The sequence below is a fragment of the Mauremys reevesii genome, linkage group 6 (assembly GCF_016161935.1).
Source record: "Mauremys reevesii isolate NIE-2019 linkage group 6, ASM1616193v1, whole genome shotgun sequence".
Classification (NCBI taxonomy): Eukaryota; Metazoa; Chordata; order Testudines; family Geoemydidae; genus Mauremys; species Mauremys reevesii.
This window is the reverse complement of record NC_052628.1, coordinates 20,444,459-20,463,204: the sequence shown is the minus strand read 5'-3', so window position 1 is coordinate 20,463,204 and position 18,746 is coordinate 20,444,459. Positions and strand designations below refer to the sequence as shown.

The 18,746-nt window shown below is 40.7% G+C and overlaps 1 protein-coding gene across 8 annotated transcripts in view; it reads right to left on the bottom strand.

Annotated features, from left to right (window-relative positions):
• NEDD4L (NEDD4 like E3 ubiquitin protein ligase) overlaps positions 1-18,746 on the bottom strand; it is a 425,802-nt gene that overhangs the window by 173,444 nt on the left and 233,612 nt on the right. For all 8 annotated transcript variants that reach the window (XM_039544808.1, XM_039544801.1, XM_039544805.1 and 5 more), the window contains 2 exons: positions 16,753-16,834; positions 2,760-2,798 (listed from right to left, as the gene is read on the bottom strand). Coding sequence is in view for 3 of the 8 variants with exons in the window: in XM_039544801.1 (XP_039400735.1) it covers positions 2,760-2,798; positions 16,753-16,834 (121 nt within the window). In the remaining 5 variants the exon portion in view is untranslated. The remainder of the gene's footprint in view (positions 1-2,759; positions 2,799-16,752; positions 16,835-18,746) is intronic.

The window sequence follows — 18,746 nt, the reverse complement described above, 5'->3', positions numbered from 1 at the left end:
TATAGTGCTCCAGGGTTCCATTTACATGCTCTAAGTAACAAGAGTTCTCATGATCTCACTGTATTTTCATTCCAGGAGGAAGTATAAACTGACCATGAAAAACATCAGTGAAAATCATAAATACAAATATGTGTAGCATAATATCTGGTTTTCTGCAAATCCCAGATGCACAACCATACCACCAAAGGAGGAGCACTCGATTGCATGAACTCTGTGCCTTCCAAGCTGCTCTGCAATCCAGCACTGTCTATAAAAATGCCCTGCTTTCCACCTGCCCAGTGTGGAATCTGAGTTAGTGCTGAATAATGTCTGAAACAGCAGAGAGCCAAGAGTACATCTTTTTCTGGGGATAGCGTGTAGCTACACACAGGCTGAAATTTACACATAGCCATTGCGTGACTAAGAGTAAATCCTGCTAGCATATATAGACATTAATGAGATGGAACTACTGGAGATGAATGAAGGTTATTTTAGGGCAGGTCCACACCAGAAGCGCTACATCAACGCAGCTGCGTCAATGTCCGATGAAGGCGCTCTATGCCGATGGGAAAGCGCTCTCCCGTCGGCATAATTACTCCACCTCTGCGAGAGGTGGAAGCTATGTCGGTGGGAGAGTGTTTCCCGTTGACATAGCGCCAGTGTGGACAGCACTTAAGTTGCTTTAACTTCCGTTTCTCAGAGGGGGGTCTATTTCATAGCCCTGAGTGACGCAAGTTAGATCTGCCATAAGACTTTGTCTTCGCTGACACAAAGTTGTTGTTGTGTGTTTGTTGTTTTATTGGCAGCGAGTTAACTAAGAGGTGATAGTTATCTCATGTAAAATCTTAAGTGGAGACAAGGGACTTACAGTGTTTACAATGAGGCAAACTAGGCGAGGTCAACACTCTCCTCCCCTACCGCCCTGTGACTGACCTCACCTAGTTTACCTTATGTTGAAAACTTCAGTGCTGTGCCTCCAAGGGAATGCAGTACATACATAGTTAAGACAAAAAGGGCTGTGAAGGGTAGGACAGTGTTGACCTCACCTAGTTTAACTGGTGGTAAAAACTACCTTTTTGGTCAGAGAAGATAGAGACAAAGATTGCTTCTTCCCCTCCAGCACGTCACTACAGGGACAGAGTTAAGGTTGTTTGGGTGCTTTGATGTTTGGATTCCTTCTAAGCTGATTCTTAACACAATATTTCCTGGGCTTTTACTGGTTTGTTTTTTGGTAACTGGAACCATATGGTAAATTACTGATGTGTACTCAAAATGATGTTTAGCAAAGTACGTTAACTGGGCATAAATACTAATGATGCAACTCGTAACATGTAGTTCTGACAATGGATAAACATTTTGATTTGCTGCTTGCTTCTAAGACATTTTTCTTGTAGCCTTTAACGGGGAATCCCGAGAATCAAAAATGTCAAACTTAATATGTGAAAGTGTAACATGACCAGATGAACGTTCTACTAATGAGAATCTTGCATATAACAAATCATCTTGTGACTGAAATGGAAAAAGCTGGGGCCAGTCATACTGAGTTTAGTGCCAAGACAATTCCTAGAGATTCTGCATTACTCAAAAACAGATTTAAGTGCCTTCTGTACTATATTATAGGAATCAAAATAGCTATCTCTGGGAAGACTGTTTTAAAGATAAAAAAAATCTATTAAATTTCACCCTGTAAAAAGCTATTTTAATGGAACTGACATTGTAAAGCATTTATAATCTCCCCAAATTAGATATTAACAAACATTCTGTTGTAAATTACCAAATTAGCACAATGGTCAACAGCTAAAATGCATTTTGACAGTATACTGTCATTTTAACAATCCACAATGTCTTTCCCTGTTCTCAAACAGCTGTTCTGAAGATTAAATTGAAAATTGCTGAAATTTTACCTAACCTATTCTTGTAAAAACTACAACTGGACAGAAGCTAAATAACTGCTCCTTGAAAACTCTTTGTAATAATTGAAGATCAGAGATGGTTTTCATGCTAGCAATTTATATTCCATAAATATATGACATTTAATTGGGGTATTTTTTTCATTTTCAGCCTATTTCACATTTTGTGAATATTTAAAGTTTTATGATGAAAATGTCAACTACTACTTATAATAGAAAAGCACTAGATGTTAAGTGCAGTTCTATTAACATTTCTAACATGATTTGACACGTTTAAAAAGTTACAAGAATAAAATAAATTTGATAATTTTCTCTTTGCTTTTATGCTACTTGCCAAAAATTGCTCTTTCAATCCTTTTTCTATGTTTGCACTTTACTACTTTTTGTCATGCTCGCTCAACTTTCAAGATCTTTAACCATGAAACACTTACTTAGTCTCTTTCATCTAGTTATGCTGGGCTATCATATAGCCCTAGGAAGAATTTCTGGCTATTTGCTACTACATTACTAGTTTAATACCACAGCAAACATGATATGCTAAAAATGCATGTTTGAGTGAAGCATACTACATTTTCTATATACATCAACTCAAAGCATGTATAAAAAGAACCATTATCAAATTGTGCAACAACAAACGTTTCATACATTAAACCATATGGCAAATCCTATGTTTTATTCCATCTTTTAGAACAGATATTAGACAGTAACTACATCAGTTCAAGTGATTTTTCTTTGAAATACACAATAAATATTTAAAGGGTAAAATACTAAAAAGAATAAGTTTCTTCCCACCCCTTTACAATGTGATGTGTTTAATTTTACTAATCTACTTGTAGTTAAACACTTTATTACAAGTAAAGAAAAACTTACTCTAAAATAAAATTCTTCATTCCATTTTGGATTCAGTGTCTGTAAAAGAAATTAAATTTTTTTATGCAAACATTATTAAAATCTTAATAATTCGACTGAGGCTGTCAGTACATTTGCAGTCACTTACAAGTGCATGCATGTGACAATCTCCGTTAAAAGTCAATTAAAAACAACCCTAATATTTCATAGCAACAACCACCAAGAATAAAAACATTGCTGTCAAATGATTTAAAACTCATCTACCAAGCAAACTGAGCGTGGGAGGGTATTTCAGCCGGATGATCCAGAAATAGATGTTAACTATAAATAGGAATCTATCAGTAGAAGGGAAATGATTGAGGACCTATGCAGAGAGATCGTAATGAAGACTAATCTTAATGAAATGTTTTATAATATAAACCAAAGTAAGGAAAATGACCAGTTTTAAATACAAGGATGAGGTTAGTAGTCAAAAGAAAGTTATGACTCTAGACTGCAAAAAGGTATCACTTGTTTTCGCTGAATTTGCTTAGGGCTCTTTCTCCCCAGTTTCCCAAATAAAGACTACAGAGCACCACAATTTTGTATTAATGATTTGAGTAGAATATGCACTTAGCTTACAACATAAAAGGAGACCAAATATAAAATCATCAAGATGAACAGATTAGTAATAAGAATATTAGCAATATGTATAATTCAGTTTTTGAAAAAGAATAATCTGAAGTGCCCATTCAGCTCATTTTAATGTCAAATGATTTTCCCTCCCACACACATACATGCAACCTTGCCCCCTGCCCCTCTCCCCTGTCTCTCTCCACCTTTATTATTGATCATCCCTGCTCCATACCACTCAGAATTGGGGACAGAACGTTAATTCTCCCAAAAAGCCAAACACAGACCTGAAGCTATATAAAATTGTGCTACAAGACCACAAGCTGTCCTTAATCACAGGCTCAACACCAAGTATCAAAGCATACTAAACAATCCTATGTCTCCGCACATTTCAAGGAAAACTGCAGTGATTTGTTTTACTGCCAGGGGAAATACTTGTTTTTAAGCTTTCTAAGTCTACCATGCCATTTTTTCCAACAAGTTAAAGAAATACCTGTCACTGGTTCAGTATTTCCATTGTCATGAGGGACAACAATCCCACTCAAAGTGAGGGCTTTTGTTCTAATTGGCAGAGGGAAATGAGGTCTTGCACTTAACTCAATGGTATTTGTCTGTCTGTATGTGATGTAATAGCTTCTGAATGCTTTATCCACTCAATTTCAAAATTTCAGGGAATGTTCTAAGCATCAGTGGGCAGAATCCTAATGGTTTTGGTGAAAACTGGAAAAGCAGGAGAAGGAAAAAGAGGAACATATGGAGCTCCTGGCATCTGATCAGCAGAGCCAGCAGTTTCAACCACCAATTCTCTATAAATCAAAGAACCAGTTGATAGCGGCCATTAACACCTTCCAGTGTAGCAATACCTCTGTCTCAGCTCTGCCCATCAATAGTTTTAAAATGTTGACATCCTGAATGATCTCTCCCCCAGACAACAACCACCACCACCACCACCACCACCACCCCACAAATGGGGGGGGGGGGGGGGGAAACGGGAAGAAATGAAGAATGGAGGACAATGAGCCACTGACATGAGGGGGGAAATGCGGGGAACACAGAATTCCTGGCTTAATGGGGTAGGGAATCACAGGAGTCCCTGATATAGAGTGGGATGGGAGGGTGGCACTCAGGGAAATTGAGGGGAGGAAGAATGGAGGAACGCAAAGAGCTCCTGGTGTGTGCAATGTGCTCAGCCTTCAGAAGCAAAAAATGTGTAACCGTCCCTATTTCCCGATAGGAGACCAAGACTCTAATAAGGTCAGAGACATTTTAGGCCTCATCATAGGTGCCGACTCCATGGGTGCTCCAGGGCTGGAAACCCCACGGGGAAAAATTAGCGGGTCCTCCGCACCCACCAGCAGCCAAGGTCCCCTCAGCTCTTCCCTGCCTCCTCCCTTGAGCGTGCTGCGTTCCTGCTCCTACCCCTCCCTTCCAGCACTTCTGCTCAATGCCAAACAGCTGTTTGGCGGTACTCCAGGAGGGAGGGGGAGAAGTGAGGACAGCGCACTCAAGGGAGGAGGCAGGCCAGGGACTTGGGGAAGGAGGTGGCATGGGGGCAGGGTGGAGACAGAGCTGGGGTGGGGACTTGGGGGAAAGGGTGGAGTGGGGCAGAGGGGGATTGAGCACCCACCGACAGGAGTAGAAGTCGGCGCCTATGGGCCTCACTGAATGCCAAGTAGTTGTAAAGTAGTTTTAACTTACAGTCTATAGTAAAGGCCATCACAAGGCGAGGTATTAAAATGGATTAAGAAGAAAGCTAAATGCTAATTAGCAAACAAAAACTACATTTAATGGCATTTAAAGTTACAGCATGACACACCCATCCACTAAGACTGTAATGAATGGAAATAAGAAGTTAAAGAGAAAGATTTGTAGAATTCCTTTCTACCTTCCCATTAACTACTAGGCTATTGATATTGCACTTCAGTCATCCATAAGGTCTTGTCTACATGGGAAAATTGATTGGCATATGCTATTTCGCAATAGCTTTTCTGCCATAGTTCCACATGTGGGCAAATCATTCCGGAATAAAATAGTGCTGTCGATTAATCACAGTTAACTCACACGATTAACTCAAAAAAAATTAATCGTCATGAAAAAACTAAACAATAGAATATCAATTGAAATTTATTGAATACTTTAGTTGTTTTTTATTTTACATTTTCAAGTATATTGATTTCTATTGCAACACAGAATACAAAGTGTACAGTGCTCAGTTTATATTTATTTTTATTACAAATATTTGCACTGTAAAAATGATAAAAGAAATAGGATTTTTCAACTCACCTCATACAAATACCATAGTGCAATCTCTTTATTGTGAAAGCACAACTTACAAATGTAGATTTTTTTTGTTACATAACTGCACTCAAAAACAAAAAACAGTGTAAAACTTTAGAGCCTACAAGTCCACTCAGTCCTACTTCTTGTGCAGCCAATCGCTGAGACAAACACGTTTTTTTACATTTACAGGAGATAATGCTGCCTGCTTCTTATTTACAATGTCACCTGAAAGTCAGACCAGACGTATGCATGGCACTTTTGTAGCCAACACTGCAAAGTATTTATGTGCCAGATAAACTAAACATTTGTATTCACCTTCCTGCTTTGGCCCCATTGGAGAGGGCATGCTTCCATGCTGATGATGCTCGTTAAAAAAAAAAATGCGTTAAATTTGTGACTGAACTCCTTGGGGGAGAATTGTATGTCTCCTGCTCCGTGTTTTACCTGCATTTTGCCATATATTTCATGTTATAGCAGTCTTGGATAATGACCTAGCATGTTGTTCGTTTTAAGAACACTTTCACTGCAGATTTGACAAAATGCAAACAAGGTACCAATGTGAGATTTCTAAAGACAGCTACAGCACTCGACCCAAGATTTAAGAATCTGAAGTGCCTTCCAAAATCTGATTTGGACAGAATGTGGAGCATACTTTCAGAAGTCTTAAAAGACCAACATTCCAATGTGGAAACTACAGAACCTGAACCACCAAAAAAGAAAATTAACCTTCTGCTGGTGACATCTGATTCAGATGATGAAAATGAACATGTGTTGGTCTGCACTGCTTTGCATCATTATCGAGCAGAACCCATCATCAGCACGGATGCATGTCCTCTGGAATGGTGGTTGAAGCATCAAGTGACATATGAATCTTTAGCGCATCTGGCACATAAATATCTTGCATCGCCGGCTACAACAGTGCCATGAAGAACGCCTGTTTTCACTTTCAGGTGACACTGTAAACAAGAAGCGGGCAGCATTATCTCCTGCAAATGTAAACAAACTTGTTTGTCTGAGCAATGGGCTAAACAAGAAGTAGGACTGAGTGGACTTGAAGGCTCTAAAGTTTTACATTGTTTTATTTTGAATGCAGCTATTTTGTGCACATAACTCTACATTTATAAGTTCAACTTTCATGATAAGGAGATTGCACTACAGTACTTGTATTAAGTGAATTAAAAATACTCTTATTTTTACAGTGCAAATATTAAAAATAAACATAGTAAGCACTGTACACTTTGTATTCTGTGTTGTAATTGAAATCAATATATTTGAAAATGTGGAAAACATCCAAAAATATTTATATAAATGGTATTCTATTTTTTAATCGCTTGACAGCCCTAATAATTATTCTGTTCACAACAGGAGAGTATTCAGCAGCTTTTTCCTCTCAGGGTTCATGACTGTGGTCAGTAAATAAAAGGCAGTGAACTCACTCACTCTCTCTCTGCATTATTATCATTATTTGCACCTGAAGTGAGTGCCAAAACAGATTTGTCATCACATCAAACTTTGGTGGGTTAAGCTTGGTGCATGTATTTTTCAATCAGATAAGGAGTTATGGAAGGCACACTCATGTGGGCAAAGGGCATGTCCCAGGGAGATTTCCATTTCTTGTAAAAGGATTACAAAAATTAAAATACAGAAATTCAGACAATCCAGTGGAAAAAATTTCTAATAGGGGAGATTTGTAAGCTGTTATTCTTTAATCAATCCATTTTTGATCAAATCGCCATGAAAAATTAAAACACTCAAATTTTATATTCTATTTGAGTTTTGCCAACCTTGCACAATATTATAATTCAGGGTTTTCAACCCAAACTGAACACATGCTAATAAAAACACCACGGGTAATGAGTGTGCGGACAAACCAGTAAGACTTCTGATAAAAACAGAATCCAGCAAAAGGAGAGTAAAATACAACATTTCCTCCAAATTTAAAAAAAAAAAAAAGAGCTCTAGTTCACATTATTCAGCAGGTAAGGCTCTTTCACCCAAAATTATACATTATAACTTACTTTATTCTGAGCATTTGGGCAGATTTAGGACCCTAACTCCAAAACAATCTGGATGCTTGCATTTAGGAAACAGCACTGAAGAATATGGCTGAAGTCCTTTCACTAGGGTCAACCAAAAATAAAGCCTCAATAATACCCCAAGTCTAGGGGGGTTTTCATAAGAGGCAGACTTTGAAGAATCTCACACATCAAGCAAGATGAGAATGCTAAGTTCCTAGGTCACTGAAAAAGTTGATAGTATTGAGTGGCAATACTACTTAGAAGGTCTGGATTGGGATGATGTTTGAGTTATCAAGGTTGCCTAAAATTGCTCCACAACCTGGGTAGCAACAGACATTGTAGCACATCCTCAGCTGCCGTAAACTGATGTCAGTGGAGCTATGACAACTTACAACAGCTCAGCATCTTCTCCATTACCTTTGCTACATCTCAGACCTGAAGAGGAACTACAAAAAGTTGCTCCACCTTACCTCTCTCTCCTCTTCTATCTTTCTGGCTAGACTTAGTCAACAATATCTCCAGACTGAGGGTATTCAAATGGAAAAATGCCATTTATCAAAATGAACAGGCCTACCAATTACCTATTTATACTCAAGAATCCATGATACTCTGTCAAGTATCAGAGGGGTAGCTGTGTTAGTCTGGATCTGTAAAAGCAGCGAAGAGTCCTGTGGCACCTTATAGACTAACAGATGTATTGGAGCATGAGCTTTCGTGGGTGAATACCCACTTCTTCGGATGCATCCAACGAAGTGGGTATTCACCCACGAAAGCTCATGCTCCAATACGTCTGTTAGTCTATAAGGTGCCACAGGACTCTCTGCTGCTTTTACATGATATTCTGTTAGCTTCATGAACTCAGAACAAAATTAAAATGTAGGGGGAATTTTCTGACTACAAGAGTAACTGAGGGAAAGTCTGATTACCATAAGAGTGGTCATGCTACCGCCTATTAGCATCAGTTCCCATTTGTGACAATATCTGAACAAGATATTTGATCATCAAATGATGGTTTCAATCTTGCCAACACTTACCAACATGTAATGTGCTTAGTAATATAATTAGTAAGGCTGCAAGTCTGTCACTGAGGTCATGGATTCCATGACTTTCCAGGACCTCTGTGACTTCTGCAGCAGCTGCTGTAGCTGGACCAGGGGCCACCTCAGCAGCTTGGGCAGTCCCAGGCCAGCTGCACCAGCCGCTGCTGGGGCAGTCTTGGGCCACTGCTCTCCCCACATCCAGAAGCGGCAGGCGTTTCAGTGTTGGAGGGGGGCTCAGGCAGGAGGTTGGGGCGCAGGAGGGAGTGAGGGCTCCAGGTGGTGCTTACCTCAAGGGGCTCCCCAGAAGCGTCAACATGTCCCTCGGTTACTAGGCAGAGGCGTGGCCAGGCGGCTCTGCACGCTGCCTCTGCCCACAGGCGCTGCTCCCACAGCTCCCATTGGCTGTGGTTCCTGGCCAATGGGAGCTGCAGACCCAGTGCTCAGGGCGGGGTCAGTGCATGGAACCCCCCCGGCCAGACCTCTGCCTAGGAGCAAAGAGACACGTTGCTGCTTCCAGGGAGCTGCGCGGATCCAGGTAGGGAGCCTGCGAGCCCCGCCAACCCCCCCTCACCTCCGCTCCACAGCAGCAGAGATCCCCAGACCACCCCAGACCACCCCAGAAGCTGCGGGGGTCCTGAGCCGCATGCAGCCACCCCCCTCAGCACTCCCAGGCCACCACCACCCCCAAGCACCCACAGCGCCCCTGGGCCACTCTGGGCCCCAGAGTACCCAAGATTTAGTCTAGGGTGACCAGATGTCCCAATTTTTAGGGAAAGTCCCGATATTTGGAACTTTATCTTATACAGGCACCTATTACCCCCCACTCCCGTCCCAATTTTTCACAGTTGCTGTCTGGTCACTCTAATTTATAAGGGGTGTATAGTAAAAGTCATGGAACGATCACAGGCCAGGATTTTTTGTTTACTGCCCATGATCCAGCCATGACTTTTTCTAAAAAATACCCATGACTAAAATGTAGCCTTAATCATTAGCCTTGTTGGAGGCAATGGCGTTACCACAAGAATGTTGGCAGGACTGGGCCCATAAACAGCAATTATCCTTAAATACTGAGTGCAGTATAAGATGGCAGCAGATTCTGGATAAGATGATCCAGTGAAACATTTAATCATAGTAGCTATTGGAACCATAGTATTAATTTTATCACTTCCTTCAGTTTAACTGATGGTTGGTGCTTTTTAAAAGAAAGTAATTTTCAATATTTGCTTTTATAATGTGATAAAAGACCAGGTCTAGAAAGCAAATGCTTATAACATTGTACAAACAGTATCATGTTACTAGACTTTTCCTCTTCACTCATTAACAGGGTTGTACTGCTCTTCAAATACCTAAAATCAAACAAAGAATTAAAAGTGACGCTTCCTCCCTCCCCCCAGATACGGAATAAGAAAATCCAAGTATTTTTAAAACAGAAGCCAAGCAGATGACATTTGTTTAAATATTCAGGACAGGGAGGGCAGAGGAGACCTACCTGCATTTGTCTCCTTTGCACCTTATTTTTTGTGGAGGAATTACAAGGTATTATGTATTGCTCTGATTACAAATATAGGTACAGACTAGCACCATATAAGTGGAGAACGTGAAAGTGTCTGGTCTGAGGTCAGGAGAGGTGGTTTGACCTCTCAAATTTAGAAGTTTAGGCTTTACCAGCACTTTGCCCTTTTTCTTGAAGCCGAATATTTTGACCTGTCAGCTAAGTCCGTATACTTGCACTTGCAGATTCACACCTTTGCATCTTTGGTATCTGCAGCTGTGACAATTTTAAGAAGTGAGATACTAAGAAGTGTAAGGACACTGTTTGCCCAGCAAAGGCAGAGTGGTTATCTGTACCAGGAAACAGATTGTTGGGAGAGAGAAAGTTGTTCCAGGGGAGAAATAAAAATAAATAATTAAAAAAAAAACCCACCTATGACAAAATATGGTAGGAGTTGCCGCTTTAAGAATGTTCATGTCGTCCTCACATTTACACAAGCACTAAATTTCTCTCAGTATGTTTATGAGCATTATGATGGTTTTCATAAGTCAGTTGTAGCGGCAACTGTTTTTATTTAATTTATTTTTCAGGATTTTGGTATTTTGTAGCTCTGTATTGCAAACTGTTAAATTTTTCAATAAAAATAAGTTTAAAACTAAATTTAAACAAAATACTGTATTGCCCTTCCTCATGATGTTGTCAAACATGCAGCTTATTTGGAGTGTTTATTACATTCCAAAATTTTAAAAAATATTAGCGTCTTCCTCCTCTTTATAACTAGATAAAGCATTAAATTATATTTTGTATATTACACTGAATATCCTGTATAATCAGTGTTTCTCAACCTTTTTGATACCAGGGACCAGCTTTCTGCCTTCCAAAACTGTGTCAGGGAGATCTCAGGGACCGGACCGGTTGTTGAAAAACACTGCTCTATATTACATTGCAGTTTTCCTTTCAAAGTCAAATCCTCTACCTGGGTCTCCTTCACTAATGCAGAAGCTAGGATGTAGTTCCCATGACAACCTTTATACCTATTGGAAACAATGCAACATGGACATTTTGGGAGAACACTGAGGTTCTGATTCAGAAAAAGCATTTAAACATGTGTTCCACTTTAATCCCAGGATTTATCCCAGCGGCTTCAATGACACTACTCCTGGGCCTAAATTTAAAGTATGTACTTAAAACGCTTTGCTTAATTGGGGGCTAAAGAACCCCAGCAACAAAAAAAACCAGACAAGGGAATGTACAATCAAAAGTACAGCACAGAAATACTACACAGGATCCTGGCAGTCACTACATAGACAAAACAAAACAGCAGCAGCCTTACAAACAATATACTAATAAAGAAGGAGAAAATCCTCCAAGAGAAAATACATGAGCACCAAAAAAGCTGCTATACCAATTAGAACAGTACAACAAAATTCCAAAAGAAATAAGCAAAACCTGGTGTTCCATCCTCTCTCAGCATCATCATACACTAGTATTCTGAGTGCAGATTATATGGAAAACAGAAAATAATGGTCTTCCCTACTTTCCATCAACACTTTGAAAACAATCTCAGTCCAACTCCAGAGCTACTGTCCACTTCACAAAAACAAAAACTCACTGTTTTCTAGCAGACGTAATCCCTAGTCCAGTAAACAGCTCCATGGGGGCAGACCCATTGACCTCAATAGGGCTCCAAATGACGTAAGGGGTTTACCGCTTTTACCGGGGTTTATGTCGCCAACCTTAGAATCATTTCATATCTTATAAAATTATATTGCCCACAACCAGCAGCACCCCACATTATTGCTTACAAGAGAAGGAGCCTTCTGCCACCTCAGGGACTTGCCTACAAGGAAAAGTTTTACCAGTTATAGGTATAAACCCCTATATGAACCAGGATAAACTGACTTAAAGCAATTTAAATCTACTATTTTAATTATGACTTAAATCAGAAAACAAGAAACCTTGAATTAAATTACTGACTTTAATTTTGTTTTGTTATTTTCCTAAAGAAAGGTTGGTTTTCATTGGCTAGTAACCATTAAAACTGATTGATTTTCAACTAAATATAGCCTCCTCTACATTAAATGTGGTACTTTTTTTGCTAGCCAGGACAATCTCTTTATATCTATACATGTTTATTCAAGCAATTACATGGCTTAAAATATATGTATTCAGTTTTCTTATTTTTATTGTGTTAAGAAATGAATCATTCACCATTTTCTACATATTAATGTTTTAATTCGTGATTTGTATTAAGCTCTGTCTGGATGGAAATTAGAAATCAATTAAAGTTTAAAATAATTTAATTTTTTAATTAGTTATTTAAATTAGTTGATGAGAAAAATTAATTGATAAGAAAAAAGTGTATCAAAACATGTTTTGCATTTAAAACGGATTATAAAAATAAAATATATTCTTGCCATGAATAAGGCCCCTAGCTATGATAATACAAAACAATAAATAAATAATCAATCTGTGGTTAGTGGATTTATTGTTTATGATCACCACGTCCTTCAAGATTTTAGTACTAGTATAGGTCATCAACTACCCTAATTTTTACTATAAACTGGAAGAGGAAAACAAAGTTCCTTGCTTTTTCAACTCCCAGTTTTTTATCTTTGAATGAATGAGCCATTAAACTGAACTAGTTGAATGACCTGAAATGAAAAAATACTCACTCTGAACCGGCAGAAAAAAAGACTACTGCTGTCAAAAGCTGATTCTGCACTTCAGTAAACTATGGTTTCATGTGCTTAGCCAGCGACTTCCACCAGTTCAGTGGTTTGCCTTTCTTTTAAACTTAGTCAGCAAATATGTACTGTTTATTTTTTTTTATTTAAATGGATGAAAAGTTATCAATTTAAAATTAAATTTTAAATAGGTATATTTGTAAAAAGGAAAAAAGTTATTTAATTTAAATTTTAAAAAATCTGATTTTTTTTTTACTTAAAAAATAAAATCAGTCAAGAAATGAACTTTTATTCCAGTATAAAAGAGTGTACTTTTTTTTTCTTCACATAGTTTAAACCCCATCCCAAGCAACAAACTAACCTGTAAAAAAGGCACTCTTCAGCTGGAATAATTATATATATATAGGAAAGAACATATACACCTCTACCCCGATATAACGCAACCTGATATAAGGCGGGTTCGCATACAAGGCAGTAAAGCTCTGACATGCTGCTCTGAGCAGCGTGTTAAGGGTGCTGGGCCAGGCCGGGGCCCAAGGGGTTCGATAAGGTGCAGAGTCTCTGGGGTGGTCAGGGGCTCCCCTTCCCCCAGGGTCTGGGGGGCAGGAGCTGTGGGGGGCACTTTTGGGGGCCCCACAGTCCCACAGTGGCCCGGGGGGCCGGGAGCAGCCCGCTTTGCTTCCCTCGCCCCGGCCCCAGCCGTGTTGCTCGGGGTAAGGAGTTTGGGGGAAGGGATCCCCCCACACACACACACACTCACCAGCAGCAGCGGAAGTGGAGCAGCCCGGCCCCAGCCAGCTGCACTCCGCCAGCTCCTAGCCACAGCGCTCCACTTCCCGCCACAGGTGAGTATGAGGGGCGTCCTTTCCCCAACCTCCCTGCACTCACCTGCGGTGGGAAGCGGAGCGACGTGGCCCCAGCCTGCTCCACTTTCCTTGCCCCAGCCCCAGCCGTGTTGCTGGGGGGCGGCTAGGGAAAGGTCCTGCACTCACCTGTGGCGGGAAGTGGCAGAGTGGAGTTGGCTGGGGCTGGGCTGCTCTGCTTCCTGCTGCCAGTGAGTGCGGGGAGTTTGGGGAAAGGACGCCCCCCCATACTTACCTGCAGCGAGAAGCAGAGCGACATGGCCCCAGCCCGCTCCACTCTGCCCCTCCCAGCCACGTCGCTCCGCTTCCCGGTGCAGGTGAGTGTGGGAGGCATCCTTTCCCCAAACCTCCCCGAACTCACCAGCAGTGGGAAGCGGAGCGCTGCGGCTGGGAGGTGGCGGAGTGGAGCGGGCTGGGGCCGGGCTGCTCCACTTGCCACCGCTGCCGATGAGTGCCTGTCAGGGGGCGGAAGGGAGGGTGGATGGGGTCGGAGCAGTCAGGGGACGGGGGGTTGGGTAGGGGGTGGGGTTCTGGGGTGATTAGGGACAGGGGTCTCTGGAGGGGGTGGTCAGGGAACAAGGAACGGGGGGGGGGGGGGAAGCAAGTTTGATACAACACCGTCTCACCTATAACGCGGTGAGATTTTTTGTCTCCCGAGGACTGCGTTATATCGGGGTAGAGGTGTACTATATCTGTTTAAATTCAAACCTTCGGTTCTACTAAAAAGACTTTCCCCATATAGACCAGGCTTAAACATTTTCCATTGATATAAAAAGAATAAGAGTGCATAGTGTACAAATATAAATTCCATGATAGCAGGATGACAGGTGAATCCTACTTATGAAAAAAAAATCCATTATCAAAAGAGAGCCTCCCACATAGCTGTATTGTTTTGTTATAGATGTGGAAGGTATTTAAAAACAATTCCCCAAAACACTATGTTCTATGCTGTTACTGTAGCAACTAAGTAGAGCTGAATTTTTCACTAAGAATTTTCACCAAAACTAAGAACAGATTTGGATAGGCTCTGAAACTAAAGCTAGCAGAGGCCAAACATATTTTAAAGAGGACAACATAAAAGATCAAAACCACTTTTTTTTTAAATAATAAAGGAGTTTCCACATCAGTGTAATTAGCAAACACCTGAGGGTTTTGTTTTTTAATTCCTTCAATTTTAACTGGTTTTTACTTTTCATTGTTCATACTCTTACACCAGGGGCGGGCAAACTTTTTGGCCTGAGGGCTACATCGGGTTTCCAAAATTGTATGGTGGGGCAGTTAGGAGAGGCTGTGCCTCCCCAAACAGCCAGGCATGGCCTGGCCCCCTATCCGAACTCCCCCTGCTTCTTGCCCCCCTGATGCCCCTTCCCCCCCTCCACACACCACCCTGGGACCCGTGCCTCATCCACCCCGTAGTTTGCCCACTTCTGTCTTAGACTCTGGTCCTGCAAAGAGCTCCAAGGAAGCAGATCCCTGTACCCACAAGGTATGTCTACACTGCAATGAAGGGCCAGCATTTTAACTCAGGCTCAAGCCTTCTCCTCCTCCCCCCACCAACACCACAAATTGTGCTAACCCAGGGTCTGAGAATGCCATGGAGGTGGAGGGTCCAAGCCTCATTCAAAGCAGGGACCCAGGGGTCAAGCCTTATTGCTTTGTACTGTAGATGCAGCACCACTAGATTCGTGCTCTGGGGATCTACCAAAAGTATTCCACAATTCCACAGGCCAATGTTCTTTGTCCTCTGGACAGTCACTGTATCACAAAGGGTTGGTGCAGCCACATTTTGGGAGGGGCTAGGAAGTCCGAGATATAAGTGGTTGGATTCGGGCCGACATAATGCAGTGTAGATGCTGGAGCCCCAGGTTGGACCTCAGCTTCCGCAATTCCTAACCTGGGGTTACAAATAAGTAACCACTCAAGCCTTAGATTAAGAAACCCAAGGCTTGCTAACTTGAGTTCTCCTAACTCTGGGTTTACATTGCACATTAGACATATTCACAGGGAACAACTGTAATATCACGGCCTCCGTTGACTCTTTTGCTTTTCAGACAGCTTGGACAATGTATTTTTTGTTCCACTGTGTCTTTCTCATGCACTAACATGGTGATGCAGTGTTTGGAAGATGAGGTTCTCACAATTTTTAAACTGTACTTTATTTGTAATGATAAAATGAAACTGAGGGTGGAGGTTGTTTGTCTGTTTTAAAGTTTCTTTCTGGTGTCCATTTTTACTCTACAAATGGAGAGTTCTCATCAAGCTAGAAAAACTGTATAGTGGGGAAAAAATTCAGTGAAATTATGATACCAAAAGAGAAAACAGATCAAAAACGTTTTAAATAATTATCGTAAAATAGGATAGAAAACTAGGGCATGACTTTTCTTTTAATCTTTATTAAAATTATGGCTTTTTCCCTTTTTGCCATAACATCCAGTCAATTTTAATTGTGAGGAAGCAGGTAAGCTCTAAAATTTTGGCCTAATAGTGTCTTTCCACTTTTCTCTGAAGCTTGAAATTAAAAACTAAACATACATACATACATAAATAAATAAATACCTTTAGGTTTGGTACCAGTTGGAAATGGATTTTTTAAAACATCTTCAGAGATTATTCAAAATGAATTTCAGTAGTTCACAATTCCGCCCTACATTTTAATGCCCACATCAAATATTTTCAAATAGATATAGAAAGACTTGAGAATTAAAGAATATTTTATTATATTCTAATATTATTTTTAAATAAATCCTACAAAAACAAGCAACATTGCAATTCAACACATCAAACCTCAACTGAGAAGTTTTTGATATAAAAGTAGTTATTTTATGGTTCACAGTCTGCACTTGGCTACAGGCAAATGCATGCACTGGCTTGGAAGAGTTTGATAAAAAATAAAATGTTATCCAATATACATACAAACATTCACAGACAATATCTTTAAATCAATACTGTAATATCATGTAGAGCACGTGCTCCAGCATTCTCAATACTTCCAGAACACAGTGAAGTAAGAACCACTACCTACCTTTTTTATAGTTTTTGTCTGCACCAGAGCAAGTTCTTTGTTCTCATCTGCTACATACAGGGAAAGTTTCACATAGGGGTCACTGCAAAAGAAGGTGTCACATTTAATAGGGTTATAATTTTACTGACAACTATAATAGATGCAAATTCAATGTGAATTGTTCATTTAGTCTCATTACACAAATAATTAATAGCCTCAAATCCACCTAGTAAAGAACTTGTTTACCGGGGCAAAAGTCTCTGTATTAAACCTATTTTAACATTATTTAATCAAGCAAGTGCAAACAGAAATGTGTTAAAGACTAATTATAGTATCAGAAAATGAACTGAACATGTTTTTTTTCCCATAACAAGAAACGACTGAGATGAGCAGCTACCTCAGATGAGCATGCACTTAAATGACAAAAAAAAAAAAAAGTAAGAGTGAGTGAGTGTGTGTGAGATATATATAAAATTACAGAAAACTAGAACTGGAAAGGACCTTGATAGTCCCTGTACTGAAGCAGGACTAAATATTATCCAAAGGATGTACACTGTCAGGCGTTGCCAACTTGAAGACACCTAACTTGCCTAAGTAATTCCTAACTATTTATATTCTGCAGATCTTCATCCAATTTCCCATTGGTCCACCATATCCATTTAAAAGAAATCAATGTTTTTGTTTCAGTCAGAATTAAAATAGTAATTGACCAAATTCTAACCTTTGGGTTTTGGAAAAGGTCTATTGCAAATGGCAGGGGCCAATGAGGATGGAGACAGGAATTACCTTTACTGGCCAAAGCAGTCACAATTTTATATCAGAAGATATCTCCTAATACACATGTACTGGCACCAGCCAAGAGGGGTAGAGGGTGGGGAGTTAAGACCACAGCCTCTTCAGACTCTCAGCATGCCCCTTCTTTTGATGTTCCAATCCATAGCATTCCAACATTTCCTGGGCCTATCCGGCCCATCTTACTCCCAAGCCTGAGGCAATCACCACGTCTTCTACTAGTGCCTGGGTCACTATGTGAATCCAATCTGGTGAAGCTGGGCTAATACCAAATTTGTAGGAAGGAGGTATCCCCAACTCCCGAACCCACAAAGGCCATAAGCAAATTTTATCTCCATTGAGGGAAAATCTCACCCATGCAGCCAAGACCAGCTGCTACAGCTCCACTAGCCTCCAAACTCTTTCCTTACCTGATTTCGTCTCTCGGGAAGGGGAAAAGTAAACCCATTCTTAATATGGCCCTTAGCATAACGGATGGGATTCTCCCTTCATTCTTCCCTCCCTCACCTACAGAGAAGAGCCTTCCTGAAAAAGGTGGTGAAGTGTTAGGGTAACATCTAGGGCCACTTTTCCCGCCAACACTGGGGATTTTCCTAGGAATGAGACTGGGTCGCTCAAATGGAGTACACACTTTGAAGTAGCAGGTTATTGTGATCCAGCAGAGGGAATAGTGAGTCCTATTGCATCAAAGCTGCACAGTGGGACATCCAGTCTCATTCCTAGGAAAATGTGCACGGCAGTACCGAGAAGTCTCAAAAGTATATGAAAGAACTCTCACAGGAGCTGAAGGAGAAGAGAACCCGGTATGCTACAGGAACCTGAACTGCCCCATACCAAGCTTGTGTAACTCCCAGTACCACCATTCACTCTGGGGTATCAACTGCAGCCTGCCTTTCATGGTTTAAGTGGCAGCAAATTGCTAGGATCCAACAAAGCGATTAACGCCTCCTGCTGCTACACAGCAGAGAAGCAGAATAACCTCACACAGACTCCACACCAGAATGTGGGACTGGACCATTTACTCCACTGAAGAGGAAGGAAATCCTTAAGAGAGTAGTAGCTAGACTGCTGAACTCCTTCCATGTCATCTTTCCAAGAATGCAACACAGCCAATGGGATGGAATCTGGGCCTGACTGGAGAAAGGATGCACAAGACAGATTCAGATGATCATCCAAATTATTTGAAAGGATTTTCTGAATCGTTCGTGTTTTCATCCCCACTA